General features: G+C 50.4%; 1 protein-coding gene and 1 long non-coding RNA gene across 3 annotated transcripts; both read left to right on the top strand.

The window, feature by feature from the left end:
• The first annotated feature begins 7,919 nt into the window (after positions 1 to 7,919).
• Positions 7,920 to 8,592, top strand: LOC144246204 (uncharacterized). The gene is made up of 2 exons (XR_013339865.1): positions 7,920 to 8,295; positions 8,448 to 8,592. It is a non-coding gene; the product is annotated as an uncharacterized LOC144246204 (long non-coding RNA).
• A 260-nt stretch (positions 8,593 to 8,852) lies between these two features.
• Positions 8,853 to 19,056, top strand: LOC110468709 (5-hydroxytryptamine receptor 7). Of its 2 annotated transcripts, XM_077782688.1 has the most exons (3): positions 8,853 to 9,025; positions 9,914 to 10,452; positions 17,289 to 19,056. In XM_077782688.1, the coding sequence occupies exons 2-3, from the start codon at positions 9,944 to 9,946 to the stop codon at positions 18,058 to 18,060; spliced, it is 1,281 nt and encodes a 426-aa protein (XP_077638814.1). In that variant the 5' UTR covers positions 8,853 to 9,025; positions 9,914 to 9,943; the 3' UTR covers positions 18,061 to 19,056. The 2 variants fall into 2 exon arrangements, with proteins under 2 accessions (XP_077638814.1, XP_021382512.1); XM_021526837.3 differs by lacking the exon at positions 8,853 to 9,025 and having other exon boundaries at positions 9,779 to 10,452.
• The last annotated feature ends 242 nt before the right edge of the window (positions 19,057 to 19,298 follow it).

Genomic DNA, 19,298 nt, shown 5'->3' on the forward strand with positions numbered 1-19,298 from the left:
GATGGAGGAAATTGGGTGTGCCTTGTCCTTTTTCTCCTTCTCCATGCCCTCCATGTCTCACTGTGGTGTTGGCATTTTTCTGTTGGTTCAGGCTGGGGACACACTGTCCAACGTAGGTGACAGATATTGGCACGTTATTGTAAATGCAGCCCAGGGAGTTTCTGGTATTTAATGTTTGTCACATCCCACTGAGGGCAGAGCCCCACACACTGCCCTGCAGGACAGAGCTGGGCAGGGCAGCAGAACATGTGAGAGATAAACAGAATAAACAACCTGGAAACCAGCACAGACCAATTATGGCTTCTGCTTTGGCAACGGGGCAGAAAGACAGAGACTTTTTGCAATCTCAGAATCATCAATACCTCAGATTCCAACAATCTCCCATCCATCCCTGCCCTCTGGCAGTGGGAAACCATTCCCTGTGTCCAAAGGGACACGCTGAGGTGCCCAGCAGGTCCCATGGGAGAAGGAATGATGCAGCTGCAGAGCACAGCAGCCACCGGGGAGTGAGGAGATGGACCCTGGCAGGGTTTAGCCTGTGGTGTCACGCTGCTTCCATCAGTGGGTGAGGGCTCTGCTATTTCTCAGGTGTTTATCCCCTCCTTTTTTCCCTGTCCTCATTGTTGGTGTGAGTTTGTACCTCATCCACACGAAGGAAAGTTTGGACTCGATGATCCTCGTGGGTCCCTCCCAAAGTCAGGACATTCCATGAGGCCCAGAAAACAGAAATCCTCTTCCGAAAACCTGCAACACTTCAGCTGCTAAAAAATTTATCCAAAGCACACCCTCAAATTCATGCAAACCAACCCCTTCCCCGTGATCCCACCTGAGAAAAGCGCATCCTAACCACATAAATATCCTAAATACTCCCTCATTTCCCCTCCTGCTTTCCCTGGAGGGGGTGGCAATGCAGGACAAGCTCTGTTTAAGAGGAGAAACCTTTGCAGGGGCACCCCCAGCTCATCCCCAGCCCTGCCTCCCCTTTCCCTGCAGCACAGGCTGCTTTTCCAGCCATGTGTAGCAGTGCTGGGTGGATTTCCCCCCGTGATGTGTAACTGGTTAAATCCTTCTCCCCTGGGATGCCAGGAGGTTTTCCCCAGGATGCTGAGAAAGGGTTTGAAGTGAGGGAGATCCCTGTGCAGGGATTTCTGGCTCATGGATATTGCACGTCCCTGATCTGCTGCTGATTTTCCAGTGAAGGATTTCTCTTGATAAAAGTTGCTTGGAGGGGGATGGAGGGAGAGGGAATTCCTTGGTTGTATAAGGAAGCTCTGTATTTAAAATGAAAATAAAAAAGAAATGTGCTGTTTATCTATTTCTCCTTTTTTGCCCAACCCCTGTCTTTTCTTTAATCTGAAGTTCCTGGCACACTCTGGGTTTCTCTCCCAGTGCTGAGGGTGTTTCTCAGGGGATATTTGTGTAATCCCCAGCACTTGGAGAATTTGAGCATCTCAGCTGTGACTGTAAGAGCACGTGAGAGTCTGGGGAGACAAAAATTGAATTATTTCATCATTTAACAGAGAATAACTGCACCTTTCACCTGATTTGGTGGCCTGGCAGCGTCTGGAGCTGGCTCTGACTTCCTTGGCATCCCCCAAACCAGAGAGGAGCCCAAATCCTGGTGAATGTTGTCACTGGGGAGCCTGGGAATTCTGCAAGGAGTGAAGTTGTACCTGATACAGGATCCAGTTTCCCTCCAGCCTCCTGTAACTCAAGGATCCTGGAGCAGCTCACGAGGACACGAGGCTGAGGTGAGGCTGGGAATGGCTGTGTGGGTCTCAGAGCAGGATCTGGGACAATCCACTGCCTGCCAATATATAAACGGCAACATTTATTTTTTATATTATTATATCAATATTGATATATTGATATAATATATATCAATGCCTGTATATTGATATTTGGATATTATACCAATATTTATTATTCTATTCTATTCTATTCTATTCTATTCTATTCTATTCTATTCTATTCTATTCTATTCTATTTTATTCTTACATTACATTACATTACATTACATTACATTATATTATATTATATTACATTACATTACATTATATTATATTATATTATATTATATTATATTATATTATATTATTGTGTATTATTATTGTTGTTGTTGTTGTTATATTTTTATATTATTATTATTATTATTATTATTATTATTATTATTATTATTATTATTATTATTATTATTATTATTATTATTATTATTATTATTATTATTATTATTTTACTGTCCCTGGTCTCCAGCCACTGCATCTCCCCAGGTTCTGTGGGATTCCTCCTCCAACTCTGCCCTTCATCACCATGAGCTGCCCTAAAGCAATGCTGGTGACCCTCATATAAATCTATAAATTTTTAAAAATTCCCAATTTTTAAGAATTCCCAGGAGAAAGGGGGAGCCGTTTGGGTGGGGTTGATTGGGTTGACTCCCTCTGATTTTTGGGACGGGAGATGCTCCCTGCTCTGCCATGGGGATGTGCCAAGAGCAGAGCACTGAACCCGCCCCATCCCTGGGCTGCTCCCTCCTGCACAGGCTGGAAAGGCCCAAAACAGGACAGGAAACTGGGAGAGAAGTGGTTGGGAGAGTAAAACTCTGATTTCTTTAAAATATACTGGGTTTTTTTATAGAGAGCTTTGTGAGGACTAATTTTATTGGTTTTGAAGTGAAAACTACTTACCCCATTGGTGTAAAGTGCCCGACTCACAGTGATAGAATTTAACTATAAATAATGTGAAAAATAAGAGAGATAAAGAATTATTTCCATCCTTTTTTAGTTTTTTCCCAGGCTTCTGCCTGGCTAGAAATTCTCAGCTTCTTTCTTTGACCGAATCTGAGACCCACACATTTTTGGCACCTTCTGGATGTCACTGCTTGGATTTCTTTTGGATGATGATGATATTGGTTTAAATGTTGGTGGCATTTGCTGCAGAGCTGGGGTCAGGTGGGGACAAGGTGTTTCCCTCACCTTGTCCTTTTTTCCCCACCAGGACACACGTGGTGCTCAAATGTGAGATGGCCAAAAAATTTCATGGATGAAGTGTCCAAGGAAGAGCCAGGCCCCAGGGATGTGACGTGTGGGTTCACCCTGTGCCACGGAGGGCATGGAAAAAAGGATTATTTCGGGTGGCTGCATCTTCAAACTGATGATTTTGTCAGTAATTTCCCCATCTCAACCTCCTGCTTTGGTTCAACCAAAAAAAGGAGTTGGGATATTCCTCCCTGCACTTCCCAGCCCTACAAAGAACTGAAATATCTTCCTGGAGTGACCCAGGTGTGACAGGGTCTGTCACAGCCCCCAGGTGTCCACTGCAGCAGAGCTGGGGACAAGGAACCACTTATTCCCTGTCCCCTGAATTTTTGGGGGGATGCAGAACCCAGAGATGGACCAGGAGAGAAAGCAGCAGAAACGCTGCAGCCAGCCCAGGGTCAGAAATCTGAATTTTTCAGTGTAGGAGGCAAAAAAGCAAATAATTGTAGTGGGGGTTTTTTGGTGCTTTTTTTTTTTTTTTTATTTTTTTTTTTCCTTTTAAATATTTTGTGTTTGTTTCTGGGGTGGATTTTGTGTTTTGTTTCTGGCCCTGAGCCTTCGCAGGCACCAAAACCTGCTGGTTTTCACCGGGAGTTTGATGTGCTGAGAGCCGCTGCCATCTAGGGGACAGAGAGGAGAACAGGGACAGGGAGCAGAACACCGGCACGAGTTTCACTCTCCCAAAATTCCAAAATCTGCTCCAGCCTCCGGAGAGCCTCAGCCCAACCCCTCAACCCCTTCCACCACCCGGGCACGGAGCGGGGAGAACCCCGGGCTCAGAATGGGAAGTTGGTGGGTGCAGGGCTTGACTCAAGCTCAGCCAGCCCCAAATAAAGCAGAAATCATGCTTTTTGGGGGTTTTCTTGGGGTTATTTTTTTGGTTTTTTTGGTTTTTTGGGGTTTTTTTTTAGGTTTGGGTTTTTTGTTGTTGTTGTTGTTGTTGTTGTTGTTGTTGGGTTTTTTTGTTTGGTTTGGTTTGGGTTTTTGTTTTGTTTTTGTTTGTTTTGTTTTGGCTTTTTTGGGTTTTTTGGGGGGGTTTTTATGGGGTTTTTTGGTTTGTGGTTTTTTTTTTTGCTTTGCTTTTTTTCTGTTTTTTTTGTTTGGTGGTTTTTTTTTTTTTTTGTTTGGTTTTTTTTTTTTTTTTTTTTTTTGAAGGATCTTAAATCTCCTCTCATCCCACGGGCAGGGAGGGACACCTCCCACCAGCCCAAGTTGCTCCAAGCCCTGTCCAACCTTGGACACTTCCATGGCGTTGCCTTCGAGCAAAAACTTCTGCCCAAAAGCCAAAAACTTCTGCCCAAAAGCCAGGCAGCAAAACAAAAATTTGGGCAGAAAAGGTTTTCTGGGGTGGTTTGTCCAAGGGGGACAGAGCCCTGCCAGCTCCCTCCCTCAGGCACAGCTCCAGGTTGTCCCTGGTGTGACATTCCCTCCCCCAGGAGCACAGAATTATTTTGGGTGGAAAAGCTCTTGAAGATCATCCAGCCCTGCCAATGCCACCACTGACCCATGTCCCCAAGGGCCACATCCACATCCCTCCATGGATGGGAACTCCAACACTGCCCTGGGCAGCTGTGCCAGGGCTGGACACCCTTTCCATGAAGAAATTTTCCCAAATATCCAATCTAAACCTCCCCTGATCCAGCCTGAGGCCATTCCCCCTCCTCCGGTCCCTGTTCCCTGGGATGAGATCCCAAATCCATCCCCCCGGCTGTCCCCTCCTGGCAGGAGCTGTGCAGAGCCACAAGGTCCCCCCTGATCCCCCTTTGCTCCAGGTTTTTCCCCAGGCACCAAAGGGGAGCTCTATCTGAGCCCCCAAAATAAATGTTATCTTGCTGCACGTACCTAAAACCAGACTCTTCCCAAACTTTTGGAAAAGGTGAGTGGAAAAGCTGCACTTCCATCACTTTGAAGAAACCATCAGCACTAAAGATAACAAATAAAATCACCCCCAAAAAATTAAAATCTGGCAAATGGGTGAGCCTCAAACCAGAGCTGCAGGGCTGAGGGGTTTGTTTTAGAGACTTCACCTAAATATTTTTTTTTTCATTCTTTCCTATTTCAGGATTTTGAGGTTTTGCCCAAACTTCATCAGATCAGCCCCCCTGGAAATCCTTTTGGCACCCACCATGGGCAGCTTCAGGGTGGACAGGAGGGGCTGCAGCCAAAATTTTGCTGTCAGGGGCTTCTCTTCCACCTCCTCATCCCCAAATGTCCCCCCCAGCTCATCCCCAGCTCTGCAGGACACCGGGAGGAGCTGTGGGCACATCTCGCCTTGATGGAGAAAGGAGAAACCCCCGAGAGCCCTCCCAGGTAACCAAAATTTGTAAATGTGGGTGACTAAAGCTGCGTGTTGTCTGTGCAGACTCCAGCAGAGGGAGTGTGGAACAGGATTTGAACACTTCTCTTCAGCAATCCCACCTCTTGGAGATGAATTATTGGGATGTCTCCTTTGGATGGCGTTTTCCCGTGACATTTCCAATTGTTCCCCACCTGCTCAAACAGCAAAATGCATTGGGAGCCTTTAAAAACAACCAAAAAGTTTCATTTTATTATTTTTTTTCTATTTTAGGCAGGACCAATAAGAAAAAAAAACACCCTAAAATCCTCTCTCGGAGTTTTAAATTATAGGTAAATGGTTAAATTCCATCCCAAGGAGATGGGATTGGACCCCAAGGCAAGGGATTCATTTCTGGGAGATCCAACCCTCTCTTGGGTACCACCTTCCCACCACTTTATTTTTGTTTGCTGGGTGATTCTGGGGAGATGTTCCTCGATGCTTTTTTTTGGGAGAGCTCCCAAGGGAAAGCAGGAGATGCCCACGGAGGGAAGGGGATGGGATTTGGGTCGCTAAAACACTTTCGATTTTCTTATTCCTGATCACAGCCACGGGAGCAGCAGCGTGGCACCTACAGAGAAGGTTTGGGTACCCCAGGGCGGCTCATCCCGAATTTCCCTGCAGGTAAAATCCACCTTTCGAGGTGCTCCTTAAAACCTGAGAGTGCCGAGGGATTCCTTTCACCCAGCTGGGCGGGCTCTGCCTGCTGGGAGGGAGAAATGTCAAATATCTGTGCTGCGGGGAAGATGCTGGTCCTGGAAACAGCATTCAGGACCTCGGAGTTAATGAGATTTCTCCAAATCTGCATCTTAATACCTGCACTTATTACCTTATTACCTCGCCATTCGACTTAATAGGGCGCAATATTAACAATTAATTGTTAATAAAACAGCCATTTGTACGTGCAAATGGAATAATAGATTTGGGCACTGCCTTCCAGAGTGCCGGGAGGATTTTGGTCGCCTCTCCCTTCTCCTGCTGCAGGTGCAGGAAACTTTTTTATTTTGAGATTTCTGCTTCCCGGCTTTTTTTTTTTTTTTTTTTTTTTTTTTTTTTTTTTTTTTTGGCACGGATAATCTTCTCTGGGGTTCATCCCACCTCGCTCCAGCAGCATCCCTGCTCCTCCAAACCTGTGCTGTCCTCTCCGCCAAAGGCAGAAAGCTCCAGTGAGTGCTGAGCTAAGGCACGCTGGCCATTTCCTCCCCTTAATTGCCATTAAATGCAATTAGTCCTTCCCAGCTCGCCCCAGAAGCAGTGTCTCAGCAAGGTCACCGTGGCCTGGGGCTGGAGAAATGCTGCACCGAGGGTTTTAGCCAGAAGAATCATAATTATTTTAATTGTTTCTTCACATGAAAATTGGCATTTTCCCTTCTGTCCTCCCAAAAACCAACCCAAGCAAAGAATGTGCCCTCTGGCTGCTTGGTGAGTGTCCCATGAGCTGGGAATGAGTTTCTGACCCTGTTTTTGCTCCCCAATTTATGAGAGCAGCTCATTTCCCTGGAAAAAAAAAATGGGGGGATGCTCCCCTCTGGGGTTCCCAGCCGTGCAGGGGGTCTGAAAGGAAAAAGCTGCGGGTTGCATCCTGCAGAAATGGGGCTGGGATGAGGCTGAGTGGGGTCAATTCTGCTCCCTGGAGCTCTTGCAGCATTTTGAGGCTCTGCCAAAAGTCCTGGAAAGCCAGAGCGAAGGGCCCAGGAAGCTCCTCAGCTCTAAAATCACTTTTTCTCCTTCTCTCCCCTCTGCCAGGGCATGAACTCGACCTCTGTGCATGAAGCAGCTGCTTCCTGATGATGCCTCGAGGAAAAAAAAAAAATCCTTCCCTGTCTCAGTGCACAGGAGCTCCTTCTCGTGGTGTTATCCCAAAAGCAGCACCCAGGGAAGCTGGAAAAACCCCTCCAGGCTGGAAAAAAATCCCTCCAGGCTTAAAAAACCCCTCCAGGCTGTCCCTACCCCATATCCTTCCTCTAACCCCTCTCCCAGGGGTGGGAGCAGATCTGTGGCTCAGGCACAGAAATTCTCCAGGCATCTGGCCCCAAATTGCCTGAGCCGGTCCTTAGGGGGTGTTTTTCTCCTTGGTTGAATTTATCTGGCTTTGGAGACTGCAGAATCCAGCGATTCGTGCTGCAGGGAGTTCTGCAGATCGCCCTTTCCCTCCTTGGAAATTCCGGGTGTATTTGGTAAATCTCAGTGAGCTGCCCCTCCCCAGGGCCGTGCAGGGTTTGTGCATCAGCCCCATCCCACCCTGGCTCGGCACAGCTCTGGAGGGGCCGGGGAAAAAAAAAAAAAACAACAAAACAAAAAAAAAAACCCAAAAAAAACCCCAAAAAAAAAAAAAATCCCGGAGCTCCTCCAGCACGTCCTGGCCTGGCGAGGAAGCTATTTTCACCAGCCTCCCACACACGCTGCGATGCTCGAGCAGCAAAGGAGGAACCCCAGCGTTAAGCACAGCTTTAACAGCCCCGGTTTAGCTCACTGGCGCTTTCCTTGCAGATGCACCTTTTTTTTTTAATATATATTTTTATTTTTCCTTTTTTTTTTTTTTTCCCCCAAAAATCCCTGGGGATCGCTGTCGGCTCTGCCCGGAGGTAATGCAGTGCTTGGCATCACTGCGATTTAAAGGTGTTTTTCCAGGCTGTCCCCTGGGTGTCCGCTCAGCCCTGGGATGAGTTTCGCACCTCGCTCCGGAGCGCTGAGCTCGGGCAGAGCGCCGGGAACCGCTGCCCGAGCCTGCGGACAGCTCCGCAGCCACAGCCCCGCCGCTCTCCCCTCCGAACCGCCCCATCCCCAGGGATGCAGCGTGTCCATCCCCCCGCGAAGGCGGCAGAGGGGCTGAATTCCCGTGGGAATGAGCCTTGGGAAGAGCCAGTGTAGGAGACGGTTCTGCCCCAGCATCTTCCACCCCACGAGGAGCAAACTGCGGCTGAGGTCTGATGCCCTGGGTTGAAATATCAGAGTGATCCCAGCTCCAAAGGACCCATGGAACATTTGGTGGGGAGAGAAGTGGATCTTTCCATGTTCTCTTCCTATTTTTTTTTTTTTTTAATTTTTTTTAATAGTCTCTGTTTCGGTTTTCCCAGGATTTAGGAAAGGGGATCTGCCTCTCCCTGGCTGCCTGCTTGCTCCTCAGCGCGGAGCTGAAGGAACGCGGGACCCGCTACGAGCCAGGAGGGCTGGGAAAATGCATGGAACGAGGGGAAGAAACCCTCTCCTGTAAAATAATCCTTAACAAAAAAAAAAAAAAAAAAACCCAAACCAAAAAACCAAACAAAAAAACCCCAAAACCTTTGGGGAATGTCGCCTTTCCCTGTGCTTGCCCTCCTTGCTGGGTTCCAGGCTGCTTCTCCTGCCTCTCAGCGCTCCGAGGCATCTCCTCAACTTCCAGCCTTTCCCTCCAGATCCTCGCACGCTCCCCGCTCCCTCCCATCGCTGCAGGATCCAGCCTGGACCCCCCCGCCCCGCTCTTTGCTCCTCCCTGGGGCTCCGAGGGAGCCGGGGAGCAGCTGGGTCCGTGCCCGGCAGAGGCGAGGGGAGGGCGGTAGGAGGGACCGGCGAGGCGGGGAGGGATGAAGGATGCTCCGGGGGTGGCTCTTTGCTTCCTCGCCCGCCCGGAGCTCGCAGGGGCTCGCCTGGAGGATGTCTCACCCCCTCGGCACAGGTAACTCCGGGACCCCCCCTCACCGCCGCGCAAAGGGGAGGAAGGGGCCGCAATCCGGCTTGGATTGAAACAAAACTTCAAGGGGGGAAATGGGGTTTGAAACAAAACACCAACAAAAAAAAAAAAAAAAAAAAAAAAAAAAAGAGGATGCGGGTTTGAGCATGATGCTCGGAGCATCCAGGGGTGAGCCCTGCCCTGAAGTTTCCTTGCGGAGGGCAGGGAAATACTTGCAGGGGTGGAATCCCGGGCGTGGGAGCGTGGTGATGCTCAGGCTCCGGGAACGAGCCGGGATGCCTGGGCTGTGCGCGGTGCCCTGGGGTGCTGCCCGCCACGGATCCGCTCCCGCTGTCGCCCCGTGGCTACTGAGAGCCCGTGTGTGGCCACTGCGTGCCAGGAGCGGGGATTTGCGGTCCCGGCGTTGAAGTTTGCGTGTGCCACGGGCAGGGGATGCAGCCGGCGGGGGCTGTGCCCACGCTGGTGCCGTGGCTTGTGGTGTCGCATCCACGGAGGAGGCTCTGCAAAGGGATTAAATGTATGGATGCAGAGGAGAAGTGCAACGGCAGCAGGCACAGCTCGGCAGGGAAACACGAGCCACAATCCCGTTCCCTCTCCTGGGAAAGCACATGGAGGACCAGGGAGGTGTTGCAGGCAGCCCGTGCTCCTTCCCAGGTGGAGAGAGGCTTCCTCCAAGCATCCCCCGGCAAAACGCGTGTCCTTAAGGAGACTTGGGAAGCGGCTTCCTGCCGAGCACGTGAGATGCAGCCGCAGCTTCGGGGAGGCAAGAGCTGAGAGGGGTGGAGGGGGGTGGCGGCGGTGGGCGAGAGGATGAGGGGATATTGGATTTTCTTCGCCCTGTTTGTGACAAGATGCTCTGGTTTGCCACCGGAGGTGTCACTGCTGGGGGAGCGAGCTCGGAGCATGCTGCTGAGGGCCGGCCCCAGGAGGTTTCTGGAGCAGCACCTTCTCTTGGTGGAGAGCTCAGAGCAGCAGCGGCCGGCTCGGGAACCGCTCCCGAATCCATTCATGACTGAGGAACCCCCCGCCCCAGCCGAGCCCGAGCTGCCGCCCTCCAACCTGACCAACGCCACCGACTGCGGCGAGGAGATCCTGCTCTATGGGGACACCGAGAAGGTCGTCATCGGGGCCGTGCTCTCCATCATCATCCTCACGACCATCGCCGGCAACGGGCTGGTCATCATCTCCGTGTGCATCGTCAAGAAGCTCCGGCAGCCCTCCAACTACCTGGTGGTGTCCCTGGCCGCCGCGGACCTGTCGGTGGCCTTCGCCGTCATGCCCTTCGTCACCATCACGGACCTGGTGGGGGGCGAGTGGCTCTTTGGGAAGGTGTTTTGCAACGTGTTCATCGCCATGGACGTGATGTGCTGCACCGCCTCCATCATGACCTTGTGCATCATCAGCGTGGACAGGTATGGCAGGGCCGGGCCGCCGCCCTGCGCTCGGGTGGGCTCTGGTGTTCGGGGTGTTTGGGAGGTTGGGGGCTGCTAGAATCGTGTTGCTGGTTGGGTCAGTGCTCCTGGAGATGTTTTGTCCAGGTGAGGAGGGTTTTCTGTGGGAATTCAGTGCCTCGTTCCCTTTGGAAGAGCTGGGCTCAGGGTTGTTTTCTCAAGTTACTTCCCTAAGTTGCTTCCTTAGTCTTCCCCCTTTTGGCAGCTGCTTCACATTGTTCCTGAGCACCTGACCTTCTCCATGGAAGGTGCCTGGATCATGAAACCATTCAAAAAATTAAAAACAAACAAACAAAACAAACAAAAAACCCAACAAAAACCTAGATGCACTTTGGAAATCCAGGTTCCAGGGGCTTCTGGAGCCAATCCTGTGGGATTCTCTGCTGTTCCTGGACTCGTGGTTAAGGATGTCAGCAGCTCCCCACGCCCCATCCCAAGATCCCAAACCCCCTGGTTTAGCCCAGTGAGCGCCTTTGTGAGGATTTGCTGGCTTCACCTCCCACACCTACAGCTGGGAGGGAAAGGCTAAGCCAGCCTGGCAGAGTGGCCAGGCTTGGACAAGTCAGCACCTTGGTGGCTCTAATTTTAGCAGCTGCGTCATCGGGGCCACGGCGCTGACGAGCCGGTGGCCGGGGCTGACGTGTGCTGCCTTCTGGGGGGTCGCTTTGGGCTGAGCTGCTTTGGGAGCAGCAGCTCAGGGAAGGGACACATCCCTCGTCTGAGATGTGCCCTTTCAGCTGTGCCACCTCCCCGTGCCACCTCTGCAGGTGTGACAGCGGGTGACAAAGCAGAAAGGACGGAGAAAATCCTGCTGCTGCTTGACATCCTCCCCCAGGGCAAGCCAGCAGTGAGTCCTGCTCCAAAGCTTCATCCCCACCAGGCACTGCTCCCCTGGGAGCTGCAGATCCACAGCCTGGGCAGCTCAGAGCTGCTGGTAGAGAGAAAAAGCCCTGCCAGGCCACAGGCAAGGTCCAGCTCTTCTGCTGAACTTGCTTTATTTTAATAAATTTCCTGTTGGGAAAAAAAAAGAAAAAAAAGGAAAAGCAGGTGTGCTCAGAGCTGGCAGGAGCCTGAGTCTGTGAGAGGGAAGGGATGAAATGCAGGGATGAAATGTGTCAGTGCTTTCTCCCGGTGGGTGAGGAGCAGGGAAGTGGCTACACACTAACCAGACTGGCTTTGCTTGAAAATCTCCTTTTCCTTCTCCTTTCTTTTCCTTTTGCCTCATCTTCCCTTACCTTTTCCCCTTTTCCCCTTTTCCCCTTTTCCTCTTTTCCCCTTTTCCCCTTTTCCCCTTTTCCCATTTTTCTTTTTCCCTTTCCCCTTTCATTTGTCCTTGGCCAAGCATGTCAACAACTCTCCCCACCCCATCCCAAGTCCCCAAAAATCCAATACATGCAATCCTTTCCCCTTTCTTTTTCCTTTCCTTTTTCTTTCCTCCTTCTTCCCTTCCCCTTTTTTTCCTCTTCCCCTTCTCTTCCAATTTCCTTCCCCTCCTTTCCCAACCAACCAATCCCACCCCATCCCATCCCTTGGAGCAAGAATTTTTCCAAACACACACACAAATAGGAGAGATCTTCCCCCAAAAATCCTTGCCATGGATTCTCCACTCCTCCATCCCATCCCTCCCATCCCGTGTCACTGCTCCAGGGAGCAGATCCATATCCAAGGACACCGTGCAGGCACATCCTGAGTTTGATGTCACTTGGTCTTTCCTGGGAATTAGGGAAGGAAAAGCTGTATCCCAAGAGGTTGTCAAAGAACCTGAATTTTCTGGCACGGGCTTTTCCCTCGTGTGTTGGCACAGGAACTGCACTGTGATCAGTTTGCTCCCAGAACTTCATCCTCGCCACGCCACGGGCCTGATGGGGAAGTTGAGTGGTTGCAGGGCAGTTGCCTGGAATGTATTTCCAGCATGGAAAGGAGAAAATCAGCAAGGATTGAGCAGAGGGGAGGGACTGGACCGTCCCCTCAGCTGTGCCCAGCTGGCTCTGGGTGGGAGGAAGGACAACCTGCAAGTGGAGGGGGCTTGTAGGGTCAGTCTGTGCTGGGGCTTGAGGAGGAAATGGGAATTATTGGGATGCCCTCTGGTGAATATTAGAGGAGGAGGTGACTGGGGCGCTGTCCTGCTGCTTTTCCCCCTCAGGGATCCCCAGGAATGGGCTGGGATTTGTGTGAACCATCCCAGGGCAGTGTCTCAAGGATCCTGTGCAGCATCACTGCTCCACATCCACCCAGCAGGCTCAGGCAGTGCGTGGAGGTGGACTGAGGATCCAGGATCATGCCTGGATCTCCACTTCCCCCCTGAGCCTGGGATGGGCAGGATTTTTCATTTGACTCTTGATGGAAACATCTCCAGAAGCACAGTTCTCTATTTCCACGCTAATACAACCAAAAACCAAAAGAACAAGCAGAGCTGAGCTTGCAGAATCCCCGAAAAACCTGCTCCAAAAGAGATTAAATTGTTATCTCAGCGAGGCATCAACCCAGATCATCATTACTGATGGGGACCAGCTCTTCCTCCTGCCCTGTGAGGAAGAAGATGAAAAGCCCTGGTGTTTCTCAGAAATAGAAATATTTCCTCTGGTTCTGTCCCGAATCCAACTTGGTCAGCACTGTCAGGCCTGCTCCTGCCAAGGAGGAGACCCTGTTTTTATTGATGGCTGAAGTGTCCTCAATATTTTGCTTAGCTTAGATGGAAAAGCTACTTGGTTTGCCCAGGATGATGAGGACTATTAAAATGTAGGCTGCTGTTATTGATTATTAATGCCGAGGGCTTCCTAAAAGCCTCTCGATTGAAGCTGGTAGAACTAATCTTGTCTGAAGCGAGATTTGATTGATTTCCTTTGAAATCAGAAAAGAAAAATGCTGGAAACATCCATCATGCTCTTATATTTTCCTTATGTAAAAGCCTGCCAGTGTTGCAGATTTTTTAATGTCACAAACCAAAAACAAACCACCAACAAAAAAAAAAAAAATCCCCTCTTTTGGCTGCTCAGCTTTGATGAAACTCTCCATAAAAATGCCAAGAAGCTGACAAAAGGAGCTCCCCAAAGCCCACACATCACTTCTGGCATCCCTGGTGGATAAAAACCTCTACATCCATTTCCCAGGCAGCTTTGCTGGGGCTCTCCTCCTCCCCTGGCAAGTATTTTCCACCCAAAATCAGATTACATGCTCCAAATTGGGGTCACCCTCAGTAAAAGGATGCCTCTCCAATGTCAGTGGGATGAAAACTGCACAGCATTTTGCTGGATTTCCTCTCCCATGTCCGTGATCCGAATGTTGGCCAGGTTGGGTAGATCCCTGCTCTGTGTCTGGGATGGATCCCTGGGATGCTGCACCAGCTCTGACTTAGGGCATGGGCAGGTGTAGCAGCTCCAGCTGCCTTTTGTTTCCTCCTCTGCTTCAGCAGGATGGGGCAGGAATGGCATCAGCTTGGAAATCAGGGAAGGAACTTATTTTGGCTGCAGAGGAGGCATGGAATTGTGGTAAAACAGCAGGGTCGAGGAAACCCTAATTCTGAGCCCTAATTGCAGGCTCATTTGTCCCCCTGTGTGAGTGGAGATTCATCTTTTCCCAGGATGGAGAAAGGGGGAACCTCGGAGAGGTTTGGGTTGTTTTTGTTATTTAATCCCTGGCATAATGATCCAACAATTGAAGGGGCCTACAGGGAAGCCACAGAGAGGGGTTTTTCATCAGGAAATGTAAAGACAGGACAAGGGCAGGGATTGGTGGGAGATTGGGAAGGAATTGATCCCTGTGAGGATGGGCAGCCCTGGCACAGGGTGCCCTGAGAAACTGTGGTTGCTCCTGGATCCCTGGAAGTGTCCAAAGCCAGGCTGGACAGGGCTTGGAGCAATCTGGGATGGTGGAAGGTGTCCCTGCCCCGGGGGTGGAACTGGATGGGATTTAAGGTTCCTTCCAACCCAACCCATTCCATGATTCCCACTGAGTGTAGAACAAACACTCTGAATTGGTTCATCCGTGGGGTTTGCTGGTGCAGCCCAGCCTGGGGCAGATCTCCCACCCCACAGCCAAGAGGGGCTGGGATCTGCAGGATCAGGGATGTGGCAGGAATTTATTGCACCTGGCATGAGCGGCTGCAGCATCAGCCCAGCACTGCGGGGGCCCTGCAAATCCACACCAAATGCCCGAAAATCCTGGGAATTGCCTTTTGTTACCTGATTACCCTAAACTTGATCAGCAGCAGGACGCACACAGAGAGAGAGAAAAACAAAAAAATGAAAAAATTTCCAAGGGGGAGAATTCCACTCGAATTCCACCGCCTGTCAGCGCCACCTCGCCTCCTGCGAACGCTGCCCTATTTTGAGGGCTCCCTGCTCGTTTCCAAATTATTGCAAAGACCTCAAAACGGCCCCGTTTCCTCCTGCAGCAGCAGCAGCAGCTGCACAAGGCACCCGCGGATGAAATGTGTCAGCTTTGCCTGCTTGTTAAACCTTGCCAGCGAGCGTTTTCCTCGGCTGGCGCATGAATTCCTTGAAGTTTCAGCAAATCCCAGGCGCATCGGCTTCCAAAAGAAACGCGGTAACAGCATGAGAGAGGACAGCGTGGATTTATGGGCAACGTTCGTGGCTTGGATATCTAGAGGGTGATTTTTTGGAATGTTAATTTGGGAATTGCAAGAGCAGAGCAGGGTTTTCTGCCAGCCTGACCCCACCAAGGGCCGTCAGGAGGGAATGGGTTGCCCAGAGAAGCTGTGGATGCTCCATCCCTGCAGGGTGGGATGGGCTTGGAGCCACCTGGGACAGTGGAAGGCATCCCTGTGTTGGAAATGGATAATCTTGAAGATTCTATCCAACCCAAACCATCCTGGAATTCTCTGAGCATAGAGAATTTTGGTTGGTTCTTGTGACTAAGGCCAGCGCAAAAAAGAATACAGGGGAAAATAAGGAAAGAACAACTCAGTGAATGAATTCAAAATAATTTTATCAGGGAGGCAGGGGAGAAGACTTTAGTCTCTCAATTTATTTAGCAGTCAGGAGAGGAGGAGAAATTAGATTTATTTTTATATTTTATTTCCATCTTCTAATCTTGGGGGATGATCTGGAAGAGCGAAATAATCAGGGAAGAGAAAAATCTCCTAACACAGTAAGACTGACTGTCAGAGAAAAATTATACAGCAGAGGTAAAATTCTCCACAGATATTTTCCTTTTTTTTTTTTTTTTTTTTTTTTTTTTTGTTCAGCTTTTAGCAGAAAGTACTCATAGAGCTGCTGTTCTCACTGCCCCTCTGGAGTGACACTGTTCATCCAAGAATAGTTAAGAGGTGATGAGTTCCTGCCTAAAAAAATTCCTAGCAGCAGGAGATTGGAATCAAAAAGGCTGTAACAGAACAGAAATCCATATGAGTGGCTCGAGGTTTTTGCTGGATTGATTGGAGCTGAGTAGCAGGCAGATGTTTTCCAGGGGGAACGGCCAACTCCCCACCCGATTTATTGCTTTACAATTCTAATTTACCCACAGTTGACACAATTTCTTTATCACACAAACCTCTCCAATAAAATCAGGATAGTTCTTATTTACACCCCGTGGCACAACCAGGGGCTGATGGTGGGTGCAGCCTCCAGCTCCTTTCAGGCAAAATAACAAGGTAACTCCTAATCCCAGGGGTCAGGGCTGGGGAACTGTGGGTCACCAGGTGTTTTTGGGATCTCTTACCCCAAACTCCACTCATTTTCCTCTTGAGGGAGAGCTGGACTCCATCACTTTGGCAGCTACTGGCTGGGCAAGCGAGCACATGGCTCCAGCTGCTTGGATCATTTCTATTTGAGTTTCCAGAGCTCAACAACTTTCAGGGAGCTGTGCAGAGCCACAAGGTCCCCCCTGAGCCTCCTTTTCTCCAGGCTGAGCCCCTTTCCCAGCTGCTTCAGCCATTCCTGCTGTCCCAGACCCTTCCCCAGCTCCATTCCCTTCCCTGGACACTCTTCAGCCCTTCAATGGCTTTATTGTCATGAGGGGCCCAAAAATTGTCCCCAAACAGCATCGTCCACTCTCCATCTTTGCCTGCAGGGCTCACCCAGACACATTTTTAAGTCTTCCCAAAAGCAAGATTATTTCTTGGTCTCCCAGGGCCATCTTAGCTGCAGGTTGTAGTTCTTCACCAACAAATAAGAGAAGGCTGCAGTGCTTCCCACTTCCCATCAAAAACCGCTAGGAGTTATTCCTTTCATCTGGAATCAGTCCTGTGGCATCACTCTGAGCATCACCCCTCCCACTCCTGGTGTCTCCTTGGGAAGAGCAACACACCGGAGTGAGTTATGTGCCACGGCTGGAAGCCGTTGCATGTTCTCTGTGCAGGATAGTTCTGGTGGAAAAAATAAAATTCTTCAGGCATTTTTTAGTCCTGAAAATGAAATTTATTAAAGTATTTTTATTCCCCAGGAGGTCATGGAAAGTTCAGACTGCATTTGGCAGTTCAATAATACTTTGTGTTAGGGACACCCCATCCCTGGAAGTGCTCAAGGCCAGGCTGGTCAGGGCTTGGAGCAACCTGGGATAGTGGAAGGTGTCCCTGCCCATGGCAGGGGGTGGGACTGGGATGGTCTTTAAGGTCTTTCCAACCCAAACCATTCTGTGATTCCATGCACAGGGTGATTGCAAGAAAACGGGGAATAAATTGGGGTGTTTAGTCAAGAGATATCATGCCTGTGGAGATTTTCATTTGGCGAATTAATTTCATGACCCCTCTGAGGGCCAAAATTCTCTCACAGCCGATCAGGAGTGAAAACCACCCAACACCACCCACTCCTAACCCTGCCAACTCCTCCTCCCCGCAGGTACCTGGGCATCACGCGGCCGCTGACCTACCCCGTGAGGCAGAACGGGAAGCTGATGGCCAAGATGGTCTTCATCGTGTGGCTCCTGTCGGCCTCCATCACCCTCCCTCCGCTCTTCGGCTGGGCGCAGAACGTGACGGTGGAGCGGGTGTGCCTCATCAGCCAGGACTTCGGCTACACCGTCTACTCCACGGGCGTGGCCTTCTACATCCCCATGGCCGTCATGCTGGTGATGTACAGCCGCATCTACAAGGCGGCCAAGGTCAGCGCCGAGAAGCACCGCTTCATGAACTTCCCCAAGCACTACGAGGAGGAGGGCGTCTACTGCCTCGAGGCCTCCAGCCGCGCCCACCACAGCTCCCGCCGCACCAAAGCCGTGGAGGAATGCGCCACGCTCTCCAAGCTGCTCCGGCAAGACCGCAAGAACATTTCCATCTTCAAGCGGGAGCAGAAAGCCGCCAGGACCCTCGGCATCATCGTGGGGGCCTTCACGTTTTGCTGGCTGCCCTTCTTCCTGATGTCCACAGCGCGGCCGTTCATCTGCGGCATCCGCTGCAGCTGCATGCCCCTGCGGCTGGAGAGGACTCTGCTCTGGCTGGGCTACACCAACTCCCTCATCAACCCCCTCATCTACGCCTTCTTCAACCGGGATTTGAGGACTACTTTCTGGAACCTGCTGCGCTGCAGGTACAGGAACATCAACAGGAGGCTCTCGGCCGCCAGCATGCACGAGGCCCTGAAAGCCACGGAGAGGCACGAGTGCATCCTGTAGTGCCTGACCCACGGGCTCCTGCCTCTCCATGCTGGGTTCCTCGCTTCCCTGGCCTCCCAGGGGCTGGCAGGAACCGTCCAGCCCTTCCAGACATTGCCACTGAAGGTGGCGGCCCTTTCCCTCGCCCCGTGAGGAGCCGCGGTGTTCCTCACCCTGGGAACAAGTGGAGGGAACTTTGGGAACAGTCCTTCCTTCTCACTCTGTCCCAGGTGGGAGCAAGACCTGGGGGGTTCAAGGTCTACCAGCGACTGTGGGCCAGTCACACCACCTTTCTGTGCCTCAGTTTACCCATCTGTTACTAAAGTTAAAACAAAACAAAACAAAAAATTAATGGTCCCAACCAACCAAAAAAACAAACAAACAAACAAACAAAAACTCTAAAAACTTGACAAGACTGTGGCTCTCCACCTTCAAAAAGGGCTCTAAGGTCTGTGGAGGGCACACAAAATCCTGTGTAGAGACGACATTGGCTGCACTTCTCTGTGGAATCTGACAGCAGCTCCGTTGTACATCCAAGCCCTCGTGCCATCCCAGCTTATCCGAACCCTTTTCCCCGATGCAATTGCATTTCACACCCTGAGCTCACGCCCAGGTTTGCACGCCAGAGCAGAAATACCAATGACCCCATTTGCCCTCACACTGTAGCACTGCAGCACTTGAAGGAGATGGATTTGCAGGATGAAACACAAAGGAACACAGAGGTTCCTTTATGGTTGGGCAGGGAAGATTGACGCCTCCTGCCCATCAGGGCAGTGATCAGAGAGCAAAGCCGGTTGTGTTTATTGGGTTGTACTGTAATTCATTCCCAGACAAGTGACGTGTGTTCATCATTTGTGGCTAATTGACTCCATAAAAGCACGCTTTGGTTGACAACAGAAAAAAAAAACATATAATTTCCCTGACAGCTTTACGGTATTTCGGTATGATGTCCAGCAAGCTTGAAAAAATACACTGAATGATGTTATCTTTTTCTTAAAAAAAAGAAAAGAAAAAAAAAAAGAGGTTTGGTTTCCTTATTTTGGTGTAGAATCTTTGGTCTCTCTGACTTCAAATTCTCTCTTCACTGTTTTTTTGAGGTGGTGGGACTTGCTTTCCTGCAGTTGTCTTTCCTCATGATCAGCACTGTAGTGTCAGACTTGCAGCCCCACAAACCTTTGCCCATTTGATCATAAAATCCCAGCATGGTTTGGGTTAGAAGAAACCTTAAAATTCATCTTAAAAACCATGGGCAGGGACAC

The sequence above is a fragment of the Lonchura striata genome, chromosome 4 (assembly GCF_046129695.1).
Source record: "Lonchura striata isolate bLonStr1 chromosome 4, bLonStr1.mat, whole genome shotgun sequence".
Classification (NCBI taxonomy): domain Eukaryota; kingdom Metazoa; phylum Chordata; class Aves; order Passeriformes; family Estrildidae; genus Lonchura; species Lonchura striata.